Source organism: Psammomys obesus, unplaced genomic scaffold (genome assembly GCF_907164565.1).
Source record: "Psammomys obesus unplaced genomic scaffold, mPsaObe1.curated_primary_1811, whole genome shotgun sequence".
NCBI classification, from domain to species: Eukaryota; Metazoa; Chordata; class Mammalia; order Rodentia; family Muridae; genus Psammomys; species Psammomys obesus.
The window spans coordinates 13,022,202-13,036,993 of NW_026590062.1; the positions used below are offsets into that span (position 1 = coordinate 13,022,202).

General features: G+C 47.5%; 2 protein-coding genes across 3 annotated transcripts in view; both read left to right on the forward strand.

The window, feature by feature from the left end:
- The window catches only part of Tctn2 (tectonic family member 2), a 30,923-nt gene extending 29,305 nt beyond the window's left edge, over positions 1 to 1,618 (forward strand). For both annotated transcript variants that reach the window (XM_055606065.1, XM_055606066.1), the window contains exon 18: positions 1,028 to 1,618. In XM_055606065.1, the coding sequence (XP_055462040.1) occupies positions 1,028 to 1,131 (104 nt within the window). In that variant the 3' untranslated portion in view covers positions 1,132 to 1,618. The remainder of the gene's footprint in view (positions 1 to 1,027) is intronic.
- A 2,794-nt stretch (positions 1,619 to 4,412) lies between these two features.
- Atp6v0a2 (ATPase H+ transporting V0 subunit a2) overlaps positions 4,413 to 14,792 on the forward strand; it is a 28,803-nt gene continuing 18,423 nt past the window's right edge. The window contains exons 1-5 of the mRNA XM_055605762.1: positions 4,413 to 4,622; positions 7,811 to 7,889; positions 10,421 to 10,518; positions 11,990 to 12,127; positions 13,557 to 13,645. Of these exons, the coding sequence (XP_055461737.1) occupies positions 4,506 to 4,622; positions 7,811 to 7,889; positions 10,421 to 10,518; positions 11,990 to 12,127; positions 13,557 to 13,645 (521 nt within the window). The 5' untranslated portion in view covers positions 4,413 to 4,505. The remainder of the gene's footprint in view (positions 4,623 to 7,810; positions 7,890 to 10,420; positions 10,519 to 11,989; positions 12,128 to 13,556; positions 13,646 to 14,792) is intronic.

The following is a 14,792-nucleotide window of genomic DNA, read 5'->3' on the forward strand; positions in this document are numbered from 1 at the left end:
GAAGGCTGTTAAGTTTTGTTTTTTTCATAAAACTAAGATTGTTTCTCAATTTCTCTATTCACCCTGCTATCACACAAAAAATTGACTCTTTTATATTTGTTTAACAGTATGCTTCACAACACAATAACTGAGCATTTATTACTCTATTCTTAACCCTCTAAGCATCCCAGAGTACTTGGACTTTGTAGTTTTCTCTGCTCTAGCTTCTCTCATGATGCCACCCGGACCTCTCCTCTGGCTGAATCCCCTCTTCCTTTTCTCTAACTCCTCCTCCCCTGGCTGGCAGGAAGTACAGCCCTATTCTCTTCCCTGATCATTGATTGGCCGTAAGCTGCTTTATTGGCATATTAGGGGACAATTGGGGAGCAGTGTTTACACAACATTGAGACATATTCTAAGAACAAGGATTGCAACCAGATATGGAGGATACAGAAATCAGCATTTGAATTACACAATAACCTTATGCCTATAGTAAGGCAGTGAGATAAGCCACAAAGACATGAGAATGAAAACTCAGTTCAGCCTGACTTAGTCATTCAGGCTGGATCAAACTTCAGGAATCTGATGCTAGGTGTTTTATTGCCAGCATATGCAAACACAGTACAATTTGGGGGAAAGTTTTCTGGTGTACTGCAATCCCCAGTGCACAAGGAGACGGAATTACATCGAAATTCAACTCAAAGTACATGTCCCTTCTTCCAGGAAGATTCTAGAGACAGGCTATCTGTATCAGCTCCAGGACCTAAAGAAGGATCTGGCGTGATCTCAGTTATCTAGATAGGGCAGGTGTCATCTGGGCCATTGCCTGTCTCTGGTCCTGCTTGTGGGAGCTTGATGTGGCCTGGCCCAGCTTATAACACAGATCACCCTCAATTCCCAGGCTTCTGGACAGAAAAACAGGTTATATGTCCTTGTCTTTGAGAGGACAATCCTGTGTGCTCAACACTCCTGCTTTCCCTGGTGATTTCCCTGGTGAAGGCACAAGGACCTTCATGCTCTTAACAAGTTGTCTTTTGCTGTCTTCCAGGGGAGCCGCATTCTCAGTGTGTTGCCAAAGGCCTGCTGCTGCTGTCACTCCTCATGGTGGCCACACTCCTCAGCCATCCTTGGGCCAGAGTGTGCAAGGCCTGATGTGGCATCGCCATCTACCATTAAGTTTTCTCGAAGACTCAGAGCATCCACTCAGTGGCTCCTGTAGGCCTGCGTGCCTTTCTGACAGGGTCACACTGTGCAGCCCTGACTGGCCTCTAAACTCACAGAGATCTGCCTGTCTCTGCCTCTCGAGTGCTGGGATAAAAGGCGTGTTCTACCATGCCTGGCTTCTCTGAGACATTTTAATAAACAAAATGTGTATTTTTGTAGAAATTCTTAGTATTAAGTGAATTTGAGTCAATTATCAGATGTTTAAAATGGCTCAGGATGGTCATTGCTGCTGCGGGCTGGTTGCAGGGGAATCAGTGGTGTCTTGAATGTCAGAGCCTTAAGCCCAGCACAAACTCCTAATCACAGGGGTTTTATTTTTGACCAGACTTAGTGGAAGCATGTAAGCATAGAGAAAAGGTCATTACTATGTCATATCCCAGCGAAAGCTTAAATTAAAATTGAATTTTATGTGTTATTATTGTGTCCATGTGCGTTTGAGTGAGTCAGGTGCGAGTGCCTGGAGGACAACCTTTGGGAGTCAGGTTTCTCCTTCTGCCTTTGTATCCGGGAAGGGAATGCGGGTTGTCAGGCTTGTGTAGACAGTGCCGTTACCCACGAGCCATCTCAGCTGTGCTCTAGTCATAAAATGTTGTATTTCTCGCTATGTAGACTTGGCTGACCTAGAACACAGTGATCCGCCTGCCTCTGCCTTCTGAGCACTGAGATTAAAGGCTTGTGCCACAGTGTCTCAGCCATGTTCTCAAACAGCCCAGGATCACCTACCCAGGGGCGACACCGTCCATAGTGGTCTAGGCTTCCTACATCAGTGCAATCAAGATAATTCACCACAGACATGGCTACTGGACAGTCAGATCATCCCTCAGTTGAGACTCCCTTGTCTCAGCTGACATTATGTGTTGACAGTAAAAACTAACTGGTACAAGGACATTTGAGCTGAGACCTAAAAGTCAGCTTTGAGGAGGTCCACGGTGCCAGTGTTTTAAACAGAGGGATTCCAGAGTTCAAGCGTGTGGACCAGGAGAAAGGAGGGAGGATGTGTGGCTGAGTGAAGGGAGCCAGGGCCCACATTAGGAAGCAGAAGCTGCCTCCCATGGCTTCTCTGCTATGGTGACTCTGCTATGGGACTGGATTTTATTTGAAATGCGATGAGAAGCCAGAGATTTTATGCAGGCATCAGATTGTATGTTACTGCAGAGATCACATGACCTCTACGTGGAGGCTAGCAGTGTGGCTGAGGGCTTGCAGAGGCCACACGCTGTACCACTCAGGGTCTAGTTTCATGGACTGCCCCCGCCCCAGGCTGGCAAATCCACTGTGACAAAGGCAGCTAGTAGTGGCTGACTGCAAGAGAATAGCTATGGTTAATAGAATATTCTCAGGCTGGCTCAGGATGGTGGCTGCATCCTCTGTACCTTCACTGAAAATCAAAGGGTTATATACTTGAGACAGAACTTTATGGCACACAAAATGGTTAAGACACTCTTCTCCACTCTCGTTAAAATATATTTATTTATTGGGGCTTGAGAGGTGGTTAAGAGTACATACTCTCCTTTCAGGGGAGCTGAACATTGGTTCCCATGTCAGCCAGTTCACTGTAATGCCAGCTCCTGGGGGATCTGAATCCTCTGACTTCTGCAAGTCACACACACACATACACTTTAAAGTAAAAAGATTTTAAAAGATGCTGAAGAGATGGCTCAGTGGTTAAGAGCACTGTATGTTCTTCCAACGGACACTGGTTCAAATCCCAGCAGCACCACATGGCAGTTCACAACTGTCTGTAATTCCAGTTCCAGGGTATCTGACACCCCTCTTCCAGATATACATGGAGGCAGAACACCAATGTAAATAAAATACCTAAAAATTTAAAAAAGATCTTAAAAGATTTATTTATGTATATGCTTGAGTGTATATATGTGCAGAAGCCTGTTGAGCTCAGAAGAAAGCATTGGATTTCCTGAAAATTCAGTTATAGGTAGTTGTGAAACACCTGAACTGGGTCCTGGGAACACCAAAACTTACTGCAAAAGCTGTAAGTGCTCCTAACTCTTAAGCTCTCTCCAGACTCATTTTTTTTTTTAAACCTAAGTTATTAAGAGTACTTGCCTAGGAGGCTGGAGTGATGGCTCAGAGGTTAAGAGTACTGGCTGTTCTTCCCAAAGATCCCGAGTTCAGTTCCCAGCACCCCCATGGTGGCTCACAGCCATCTACAGTGAGATCCGTGCCCTTCCGAGTGTAGGCCCACATGTGGACACAATAAGTCTAAATAATAAATATTTTTTAAAGAGCACTTGCCTGGCATGTATGAAGTCCTGGGAGCCATCCCCAGCACAACAGACCCAATGTGGTAGTGCTTGCCTATAGTCCCAGCACTGGAGGTGGGAGGATCAAAGTCATCCTCAGCTACTTATTAGGTTTGAGTCCAGCCTGGGATACATGGGACCCTATCTCAAAGATAAGTAAGTTAATGAATTTAAAAGTAGAGTTCCCATTCTCTGGTGCACGGCCCATGCACACATGGGCAGCATTAATTGGATTTAGGGGATTATCACAAACAAGCATGAAATTGGGAGGGGAAAGTCTTGGAATACTGGGGGAGTTGGAAGAGGAAACAGGCTTAATATGATCATAATTTTGTTGTATGAATTCTCAAAAATAATTTTTTAAAAAGAAGTCCGCAGGGGGCGGTGGTATTCACCTTAAATTTCAGCAGTGGGAGGTCAGCCTGGTCTACAAAACGAGATCCAGAACAGTCTGGGCTACATGGTGAGATTCTGTGTCAAGAAGAAAAATGAAAAGTATTCAAAAGGGCCGGAAGTGGTGGTCTTTAATCCTGGCATTGGGGGGGCAGAGGCAGGAGGATCTCTTGATTTCGATGCCAGCCTGATCTACATGACAGCCAGAGCTACATATATCCTGTTTCTTAAAAAAACAAAACAAAACAATCTTTAAAAGCAGCTGGCCGGAGTGGGGCACGCCTACAATACTGGTACTGGGGAAACTGAGGCAGGAGGATTGTGAACTCCAGGCCAGCTTGAGCTCCACAGCGAGACAACAAACGCTTAAAAGACGCGCAGGGTCTACTCAGTTGGGGAGGGGGGGAAAATCCCGCCGCCCGTGCGCCGATTGGCCGAGCCGTCGTGACAGACGGCCACGATTCCGACCGCTCATTGGTCAGTCTGGGGTGGGCGGTTCCCCGGGGAGGAACCGGAACCGGCTGCGGCGGCGGTGGGCGGGGCGGGTGGCTGTGGCGGCGGGTGAGCTGTGGCCGCGGTGGCAGCGGAGCGGAGCCCCATGGTGCCGGTGCGCGGGCCGCGGCGGCTGAGCGAGGCGGCGCCGCCATGGGCTCCCTGTTCCGCAGCGAGAGCATGTGCCTGGCGCAGCTCTTCCTGCAGTCGGGCACGGCCTACGAGTGTCTGAGCGCGCTGGGCGAGAAGGGCCTGGTGCAGTTCCGAGACGTGAGTGTCCCGTGGCCTGCGGGCCTGTGCAGCCCAGGGCTGGGCGCCGCCGGAGCAGGCTGGCACCGCGGGGACCCGGTAGTGAAGGAAGAACCCTCCAAGGAGGTGGTCTTTGGGCTGAGATCGGGTGGAACAGGAGCTGGCCGTGGGCAGATGTGGAGGAGGAGGGTCCACCGAGGTGGCTTTGCTGGGTGGCTAAGGAGGAGCCTCTCTGAGTAGGAATAGGTGGGATAAGAGAGGCAGGAAGAGGGACGAGCAAGTCCGACAGGTTGTGAGTCGATTTTGTCGCCCGCATGGTTGACAAGTGACAAGGACATAGGTCACAGTCAGTATGTGTGGAATGGAGGCTGTCTCCACAACCGTAATAACACACTTGTGAATGCAGCCACTGGCTTATTTTCAACCTCTGTCCTCTGCCAACCTTTAAGGGTCAACGCCTTGCCCAACTTGTTCTTTTCCTCATTTCCACGAGTGGCACGGGCCCTGGCATTTATAAGCATTAATAAATAATTGTTGGAAGAATACAAAAACTTTTATTGAATGACTTCTGGCCTTGGGGACACAGTGAGGATGCCGGGTAAAACACTGATCGTGAGCCACAGTGCTAAGTGTTATGGAGAAGAATGGTGCAGAAAGGCTGCCGAACAGGCCCTGATGCCTACGACCGGAACTGAACCCCTCCTGCGTGGGCTCCTGGCCATTTCCCTGTATCTTTCTGACGGGCCCTTACTCTCTAGAGGGTGCCAGGTAAGGGAGCAGGCCCAGGTGTCGTGCTCTTCCTGGGTCCTGGAGCCATTTGGACTTGAGCCCTGGATCTTCAGACCTGACAGGTAGGATGTGGTGCTGTGAGTGGCACCAGAAAGATCCAGGCAGCAGTCGCAAGGGAAACAGACCTTTATATCAGGTCTGTTGGATCTGTCCTGTTAAGACTCAGGCCAAGACACTTATCATGCTTCAATCTCAGGGCCTGACCACGCACTCTCATCAGTCGGCCCTGAGCCTCAGGTTTCACGGAGTGCCGCTAGGTGAGATCCACGGTGGACTTGTTGATGGGAGAGAAAGCGCTGCTGCTCCTCACAAGAGCGAAATAAAAGCAAAGTGGTCTGCTGAGTCTTCAGGGTCAGGCCTATTAAGCTTGGCGTAGGTATTAAAGCTCATGACGGGGTGGGCTCACTGACCGGCTTTTGGCTCATTCAGGCCTTTCTGCTCATCTCCCTTGGAGGGGTTGGGATACCTGAAGGATTTCCGTAGTGACTGTAGTGGAGAGACCTGGAAATAGAAAGGCTGTGGCCCTGGAGGAACAGGTGGGCTCAGTTCTGTCTCTACTCTAAGAACAACATTTTTTTTTCTTTCTTTCTTTCTTGGCCCTTTGGCAGTGAGGGCAGGAGAGACTGAGTGCTGTAGCTCTGTCTTCCTCTGCTTGGTGTGGTATTGCAACACACTGGAGCTGAGGCTGGAGAATTCAAGGCTAGCCTGGGCTGCATAGGGAGACATCTCAGAAAAGGCTGGAGGGATGGCTCCCTTGCAGAGGACTAGAGTTCTGTTCCCAGCACCCATAGTTTCCAGGGGTCTGTAATTCCAGCCCCGTTAGCTTCCTCAGGCACCTGCCCTCATGTGTACACACACATGATACACACAGAAAGAAACAATAACCCTTATAAAACAAACAGAGGGTTCTGTTGAAATTTACTTTGATACCATTAGCTTTGAATTATGACTGCAACCGTCCTCCCCCCGCAAACATTTTGAAACCCATACAACAGAAAACCAGTGACTTGTGTAAGCTGCCACACTGGTGCTGGCGGTTGTTAGTATCCCTGTGGCAGGAGTGGGCCTCTTCACAGGAGGTCCTGCTGTTGGTTAAGAATTAAGTCACTTCACAAAGAAAACTGGCAAGTGGAGCAGCAGGCAGAGCTGGTTCCCGGCTCCTGGTTCCTGTTCTCAGTTCCACAGAAGCCACTGTGTCTGATTCATCTGGACGAACAAGACCTCCAGAAGTGAAAGGGAATGAGATAGAGAAGTGAAGCCACAGTTTTGATCTTTCTTCTGGTAAATGCTTTAAAAGCAGCTGAGCATCCGTACAAGAGCTGAGGCTGGAGCCGGGCACTGTGGTGCACTCATGTAGACCCAGTGCTTTGGGAGGCAGAGGCAGGTGGATCTCTGTGAGGTCGAGGCCAGCCTGGTCTACAAAGAAGTCCATGACAGCCAAGGCTACACAGAGAGAATCTGTCTTCGAAAAAACAACCAGCCAACAAAAAAACAAGACAAAACAAAACAAAAAACAAATGAGGCTTTGGGGACGGCCTCCGTGGGCTGTGAGTAGTTTCATACCACGGGTATTCATGGAGCCCAGTGCAGATGCTTCATCAATACAGATAGAGCTTGGACCAGAAATGCCTGTTCTTGTAATGATTGTTAGAAAAGTAGGGTATCAGCCATTAGTCCCAGCACTTAGAAGACAGACAGGAGATCGCTGGGGCCTGGTCTACAGAGGGAGTCCAGGACAGCCAGGGTTACACAGAGAAACCCTGTCTGGAAAAGTCAAAAAGAAAAGAAAAAAAAGTTTTCAACTTGATTTTAATATCTGCTTTATTTATTTCTTTTGAGGCAGAGCCTTGAACCCCAAATATAGTTGGGTATGACCTTGAACTTATGATATTCCTGCCTCCACCTCCCACGTGCTGAAATTATAGGTGTGTTCCACCACTCCCAGTTTTATGTGCCTTCTTTGTGCTGGACAGGCACCAGCTGCCCTACAGCCCCACCAGCTTCTTATTGGACTCTCCGTGTAGCTTTTCTCTGTCTCTGACGTAGGTGTTCTTACAAGTTTTATATCCATATTCATGTTTTCATGAGTAGATGAGCTAATAGTTCTAGGCTGTTTTTCAGGCTTTTCTCTTAATAGTAGCCAACTTGCTGTTCTGAAGAGCCTGTCAGTTCTCCTGTTCAGCAGCGGATGACTGTGCACCATGCCCCCCAAACCGTTAGCAGCAATATTTTCCTTCCAACAGATTTTACCTTAGCTCAGGGGCAGCACTAACAAGTTTTAAAGGATTAGATAACTAAAAATCAAATTTTTAGTTTAACCAGGCCTGCATTTGATCCCACCACTAAACTCTTTTAAATAATTAGATAAATAAAAACAAATTTAAAATTTTAGGAACTTAAAAATTTCTTTCTTCTTTCAGCTCAACCAAAATGTAAGTTCTTTTCAAAGAAAATTCGTTGGCGAGGTAAAGAGGTGTGAAGAACTAGAACGAATATTGGGTAAGTTTGTCTTTCATTTTAATCTAAAGACTTATTTTAATACAAGTGTGTCTGGTTTTTTTGGGAAATACAGATGACTAGAAAGGAGGGAAGTAGCCAGTTGGTGGTGGCACACACCTTTGACCCCAGCAGGCGGGAGGAAGAGGCAGGCAGATATCCAAGTCCAAGGCCAGCCTGGTCTACACAGTGAGTTTCAGTACAGCCAAGGCTACAAAGAGAAACCCTGTCTTGAAAAACCAAAGAGAGAGAGAGAGAGAGAGAGAGAGAGAGAGAGGTAGGCTCATTATTTCTATAGCAGCTGAGTAGTAGTCCATGGTCCTGATGTGTCATGATTCACTGCGGCAGCCCTGTACAATTTTTCTAAGTTACAAACCTTGAGATGGAGAGATGGCTCAGCGGTTAAGAGCATTGACTGCTCTTCCAGAGGACCTAGGTTCTAAACCCCAGCACCCACATGGCAGCTCACAACTGTCTGTGACTCCAGTTCCAGGGGATCTGACACCTTCACACAGACATAAATACAGTCAAAACACCAATGTACATAAAATAAAATAAATAAATTATAAAAAGAACCTTGTATAAATACATGTTAATATAAAATAATATAATATAAAATAAAACATGTTAATAGCTATCACTTAAGACCTTATTTAGAAACCAAAAAGGCAGGAAATGGCTGACAGCTGGCTTGATAATCACTTGGTGTTTTTGCAGCGCTTCCTTTGTGAATAGGTTGGTGCTCTCTGGTTAACTTTTACAACCCAGCAGCTCACAGGATTTCCTTCATCTCTAAAATCTAGACCATTTAGCCCAAAGTTGTCTGTGAGAAAGCCTTGAGCCTGGCTCAATTTCTGATTGTTAGTGGTTACTAAAATATATATATATATTTTTGAATCAGGGATTGCATCTTTTTAAATTCTTTGAAAAATTTTATACATAGGTACAGTGTGTCTCTGTCATATTCACCCCCACTCTCTCCCTTCTACTGCTCCCCCGGTTCCTCAACACACTTCCCTCTTCCAGCTTCCTGTCCTGTTTTCTTGAATGACTTACCAAGTCTGCCTGGTGCTACCTGTGTGTTTGTGGGTGTGGTGCATCCTCTAGAACATGGGCAACTGAGAAGAGTGAACCTGCCCAGGCTACAGGCCACCAGTTTCTAATACTCCCCAGCTAGGCTCTTCCCTTAGTTAGAGATATTTCCCTCTTTCTTTCTTTTTCTTTTTCTTTTTTTTTCTTTTTGGTTGTGAAGGTGGTGGGGGAATAGGGAGCTGGGTGTTCAAGGTCTCATGTAGCCAGGCTGCACTCAATATGTAGCTGAGGTGGACCTTGAACTCCTGATCCTCCTGCCTTTTCCTCCCACATGTTGGGATGACAGACCTGAGCAGTAACACCCACCTTTTTTTTTTTTTTTTTTAAGATTTATTTTTATTGTTTTTAGTTATGTATAATTGTTTTTATCTGTCTGTGTTTGTACATGCGCACAGGTGCCATTGGAGGTCAGAGGTGTATTATATCCCCTAGAGTTGGAGTCACAGGTGGCAGTTGTGAGCTGCACAGTGTGGGAACTGAGGATTGAACTTAGGTCTCCTGGAAGATCAGCCAGTGCTGATAAAGGCTGGGCCATTTCTCTAGCCAACTCTTGGACTTTTAGTTAAGGATTTTTAATATTAACAATAACATTTAAAAAAAGGTTATTTTTCATTACGTGCCAGTGTGTGGATGTGTACATATGAATGCAGTACCCAAGGAAGCCAGACAGGGTATCAGAGCTTCTGGACTGGGAGTTCAGTCATGAGCTGCCGCGTGTGGATGCTGAAAACTGAGCAGTGCTTTGAGCCACCGCTCCAGCCCTAACATATAATACAATATATAAAAAATATTACATTAGCTTATATATAACAAATATAAATACTATATTAATTTTTTTAAAGACAGGGTTCCTCTGTGTAGCCCTGGCTGTCCTGGAACTCACTCTGTAGACCAGGCTGGCCTCCAACTCAGAGATCCACCTGCCTCTGCCTCCTGAGTGGCCACCACTGCCCAGCTTCCAGCCCTAATGTTAACAGTAACTTTTAGTTGTGTGAAATCTCTTGCTTAAGGTGCTAGCTCTTTGCATAATTATAGATTGTATTGGGGTGACATCATATTCCTCATCTAGGAGTCAGAGGGTAGGTCACCTGTGTGGAATGAGGCTCCTAAAAGCTGAGGGCTGCCTGGCGGCTCTCAGGGGAGCCTGGCTCTGCTGTGACTTGGCTGCAGGTTCCCTCTGCAGGAAGTGCCAGCTTGCGGCCTCTGGTCTGCACTTCAAGTGTGTTCTTCACAGGAAGAGGTACCCAAGCATGCTTTAGCCTGGGTTTTAGGAATGAGAGGAGTTGGGGAGCTCTAGTCCCTGTGTACCTGTCTTTTTGGAAGAAGCTGCAGGAAGTGACAGGGACAGACAGTGTCTGTGTACACTGTGTACACTGTGGGGGCCGCCAGGGTTCTGACTGTAGAGGGCTGTGGGGAGACTGACCATCATCTCATTTTCACAGTGTACCTGGTGCAGGAAATTACCAGAGCTGATATTCCCCTGCCTGAGGGAGAGGACAGTCCTCCCGCACCACCTCTTAAACACGTTCTAGAAATGCAGGTAACTCGCTCCTGAAGATGCTGTCAGCAAAAGTTTCAGGGTTGCATGGTTACCTTCACGGTGTCTGATGCTTCTCTGCCTCTCTTCCCTGAGCTGGGGCCTGAAATAAAGAACAGTGGTACAGCAAACCCTCAGTGAATATAGCTCAGTTTTGTCTGACTATGGAGGGCTGCTGGAGGGGGGCTAAGGGAGATTTAGTCAGTGTTGTGTAGGGGAAGTTTCAGGATGCTTGCTCTGAGATTGCCCATCTTAGCACACCCGTTTCTGCACAGTACTGGGACTTCAGGCCTGGGCCTTCATGTCCTTCCACACTCCAAGATCCCAGCAGGAGTTCAGAAGCCGAGCGAAAGCCCATGGTTCCAGGTAGCTGGCCTGTTGGGGACAAAGGCTATGGTGCCATCACCCCACCTCTCCTATGAACATGGGGTGTTGTCTGAGACTTCAGACTATTTTTGTTTTGTTTCTTTTTTCTTTTTCCTTTTTTTTTTTTTTTTTTCTTTTTTTGAGACAAGGTCTCAGTATGTAACCTTAGCTGGCTTGGAACTTGCTTTGTAGAACAGGCTGACCTTGAACTCAGAGCTCTGTTTGCCTCTGGCTCTGAGTGCCAGATTAAAAGCCTGCACTAGCATACCCACCCTTCTAGACTATTCTTGTTAGGGTTTGGCACTCAGAAGAAATGTGCAGGCTCTTCATCACTGTTTTGAATTAATGGCCATCGTGTTGCTGAGGCCCTTCTGTGGCCTGCTGTTCTGTCTGCCTGGGAGGAAGTAGCCAACCGCCTGGTGTCTGAGCTCGTGCCAAGTTTGGCACCCTCCCAGCAGCAGTGGCAACCCTCTGGTTCAGCTGGATGGCCTGGTTATGGAGGACTTCGGGCAGCGCCTGCTCATGATGGAATGATGACTGCCGACAATTTTGATGATGCACAGCACAGGAAAGAGGAATGGGAGAGGCTGTTTGGATTGAGTTTGGCTCAGTGGTTTTTACGAAGTCTGTGTCCATGGTTCAAATATGTAGGAGAGCAGGAGAGCAGTTGGTTGTGACCACTGCAACTTTTCTAGACTTCCATTCTTAGTTGTCTGGCGGGACCAGGTGGAGACTTCGTAAGTTGGCGGCAAGAGAATGTGCTTAGGAAAGATGATCGTGTTGTTGGTTCTAATGCAAATAAAAGGGAACATAGATTGGAGGTGTGGGGTGGACAAGCAGCTGAAGGAAAGCCAGCAGTAAGGAATAGGGCCTGGGGTGGGAGGCTGCGTTGGTCTGCAGATGTTTGATGGCAGGTGGTGTGGTTCACACCAGGAACTTAATGAGCTGCTGAACCTTGCCCTCTTGATGGGTTCTCATGCCCTGTCTGGCTCATTTGCATTTTAGGTTTTTGCTGAGCACTGTGGCTTTTTTGAGCCTCGGTGGCTGTGGGGTTGTGGGGGCGTTCTCAGACTAAGCCATGCTCTCATGAGCAGCTGTGCCATTGTAGGAGCAGCTGCAGAAGCTGGAGGTGGAGCTGAGAGAAGTCACCATGAACAAGGAGAAGCTGAGGAAGAACTTGCTGGAACTAGTGGAGTACACCCACATGCTGAGGGTCACAAAGACCTTTCTTAAGCGGAACGTGGAGGTACGTGTCAGCAGGAGAGAGCACGCTGAAGGTCCCCACTGCTGCCTGAGGTTTTTGTCGTAGGGTCATTTAGATATGGTGCTTTTTATATTTAGTTTTGAGACAGTCGTGTGTGTCCCTGGCTGACCCTGAATTCTCAATGCAGCTTGACTTTGGATTTCTGAACCATGTGCCTCCACTTCCCCAGTGTGACAAAGCTGGCTTTGTCACACCAAGCAAGCACCCTGCCAGCTGAGTGGTCTCTCTGGCCCTGCTACAGTTTGCTTTTTTTGATTTTTTTTTTTCTTTAGAGACTGGGTCTCACTGTGTAGCCCAGGCTGTCCTTAAAATTGGAATGAGCGGGATAATAGGCGGGAGCTGCCATGCTTGTCATAGATGAGTGTGTATTTGAAGTGGTTTGCCTCAGCCTCTGTGTCACTTCAGGCTGGGCTGTACGTGTTTTCCTGTGTTGGTGGTGTTAACGGGGACAGCACTTCCTGCCAGGAGGTGCTTTAGGTCACAGTTGAGAAAAAGATGTTTTGTTTTTTGGTTTTTTAACTTTTAAAAACCTGTTTAAAATGTTTTAAATTTATTTATTTTGTGTGTATTGGTGCTTTTCCTGCGTATGTATCTGTGCACCATATGCGTGACTCAGGGTGAAAATTGCCGTGTGGCTGCCGGGAATCAGGCAGGTCCTCTGTGAAGCACTCCGCTCCCCTACCCCTAAGCCATCTCTCTGGCCTCTATCGCACTTTATTCTTCTTGCCCACATATATGTCTGTGCACCAAGTATATGCAGTGCCCATGGAGGCCACCAGGGGACATCTGCTATCCTGGAGTGGAGTGACAGTTACGAATAGCAGTGTGGGTGCTGGGAATTGAATCCAGGACCTCTGGAAGAGCAACAAATGCTCTTAACCGCTGAGCCACCTCTCCAGCCCCAAGCAAAGTATTTTATGGTTGTGAAGAAAAAAAAATTCTTTTTTTTTTTTTTTTTCCAAAAGGCTGTGAGTAGAGGGGGCAAGAAGAGCCTCCTCATGAGCGAAGGCTAGTTCATGCTGGTGTCACTCACGCTTGGGCTGGGCATGTTCCTGTGGCCGCCCCAGCACCACCATGCTCAGAGCATTGTGTCTGTTACGGCTGCTGAGCCTGCACCACACTGAGCTGCACACAGGATGAGCCCATCCCTTCCGAGCACTCGCTCTAGATACAGTTACCGTCTCGTGAGCCAAGGTGCAGCCTCACTTATGAATTCTCTCATATGGGAGTGTCTTCAAGCAGTTCACTTAACAAGCATGGCAGAGCATCTCTTCCCTTCTGGGACAGTTTGCCTATCTCAGTTGTCGTTTGCTGCTGGCGCTCAGGGTGTGCAGTGCCTCTGTGGACTTGTCTGGAGGCTTGTTGTGAGGCTGGAGCCTGCTAACATGTGCCTGCCTCCATGTCTTTCCAGTTTGAACCCACTTATGAAGAGTTCCCCACCTTAGAGAATGACTCTCTGTTGGACTACAGCTGCATGCAGAGGCTGGGCGCCAAGCTGGGGTAGGTGGCCTGAGCGCTAAGCCCTTGCTGTGGAATAGGAGACACAGGCTGTGGAGTGAATGGACCATTTACAGCCTGGGGCTGGCCCCGAGTGCGCGTCTGTCCGAGAACACTGGGCTCCTGTATGTTGGACTTACTCACACAGGGTTGAGTGGCTGAATGCCGTAGGGATTTCTTCTTCTGGTATAGTGAGTGGGAAAGACGCAGCGTCTATGCTCCCAGTGTTGACGCCATGGCCCAACATAACTGGTCTTTGAAGCACCAAGTCCTATGGTGGAAACATGGGGCTTCTCTGGGTTGATGGTAAGGTTTTGTTGTTTGTGTTTTTTTTCCTGTTTGTTTACTCCAGTGCTCAGAAGTCAGAGGACAAATTATAGGAGTCAGTTCCCTCTTATCATGTGGGCTCTGGGATTTAAACACAGGCTGTCAAGCTCGGAAGTATGTGCCTTGACCACTGAGCCACCTCACTGGTTCTGTTTTTAAATCATGCTTCCAGTGGCTGCTTTTGTCCTCTGTTCTTTTTTGTTTCCTTTGTTGTTTCTTCCTAATCTCATCCTTATCCTCTTCTTTCTCTTCTTCTTTGAGACAAGGTGTCATGTAGCCCAGGCTGGCCTCAAACTCACTCTGTAGCTGAGGATGACCTTGAACTTCTGATCCTCCTGCTTCAGCCTCCCAGGTGCAGGGATGGCAGGTGTGTCACCAGGCCTGGCGCTGCTGTCTATTCCTCTGCTTCCCTGACCCAATGCAAGCTCATTTCCTTGTGTAATTTGTGGCTTTTTGTTTGAAATTAATGATTTTCTTTTTTTTTTTTTTTTTAATTTAATTTAAAAAATGAATATGTGTATGTTGTTTTTGCTTGTCTGTATGTCTGGATACTGTGAGTGTGCGTGGGAATCACAGAGGTCAGAAGAGGGCATTAGATCCCCTGGAACTAATGTTATAACCCATAGTGTGCCACCTCAAGGGTGTTGGGAATTGAACCCAGGACCTCTGGAAGAACAGCCCGTGTTCTCCTGACCATTTTTCTTTCTTTTCTTTTTTTAAACATTTACTTAGTATGTGTATGTTTGGGATTGTTGCATGCATGCCCTGATATTCACGTAGAGGTCAGAGGACAGCTTCCGGGAATCAGTTCTCTTTCTACTCT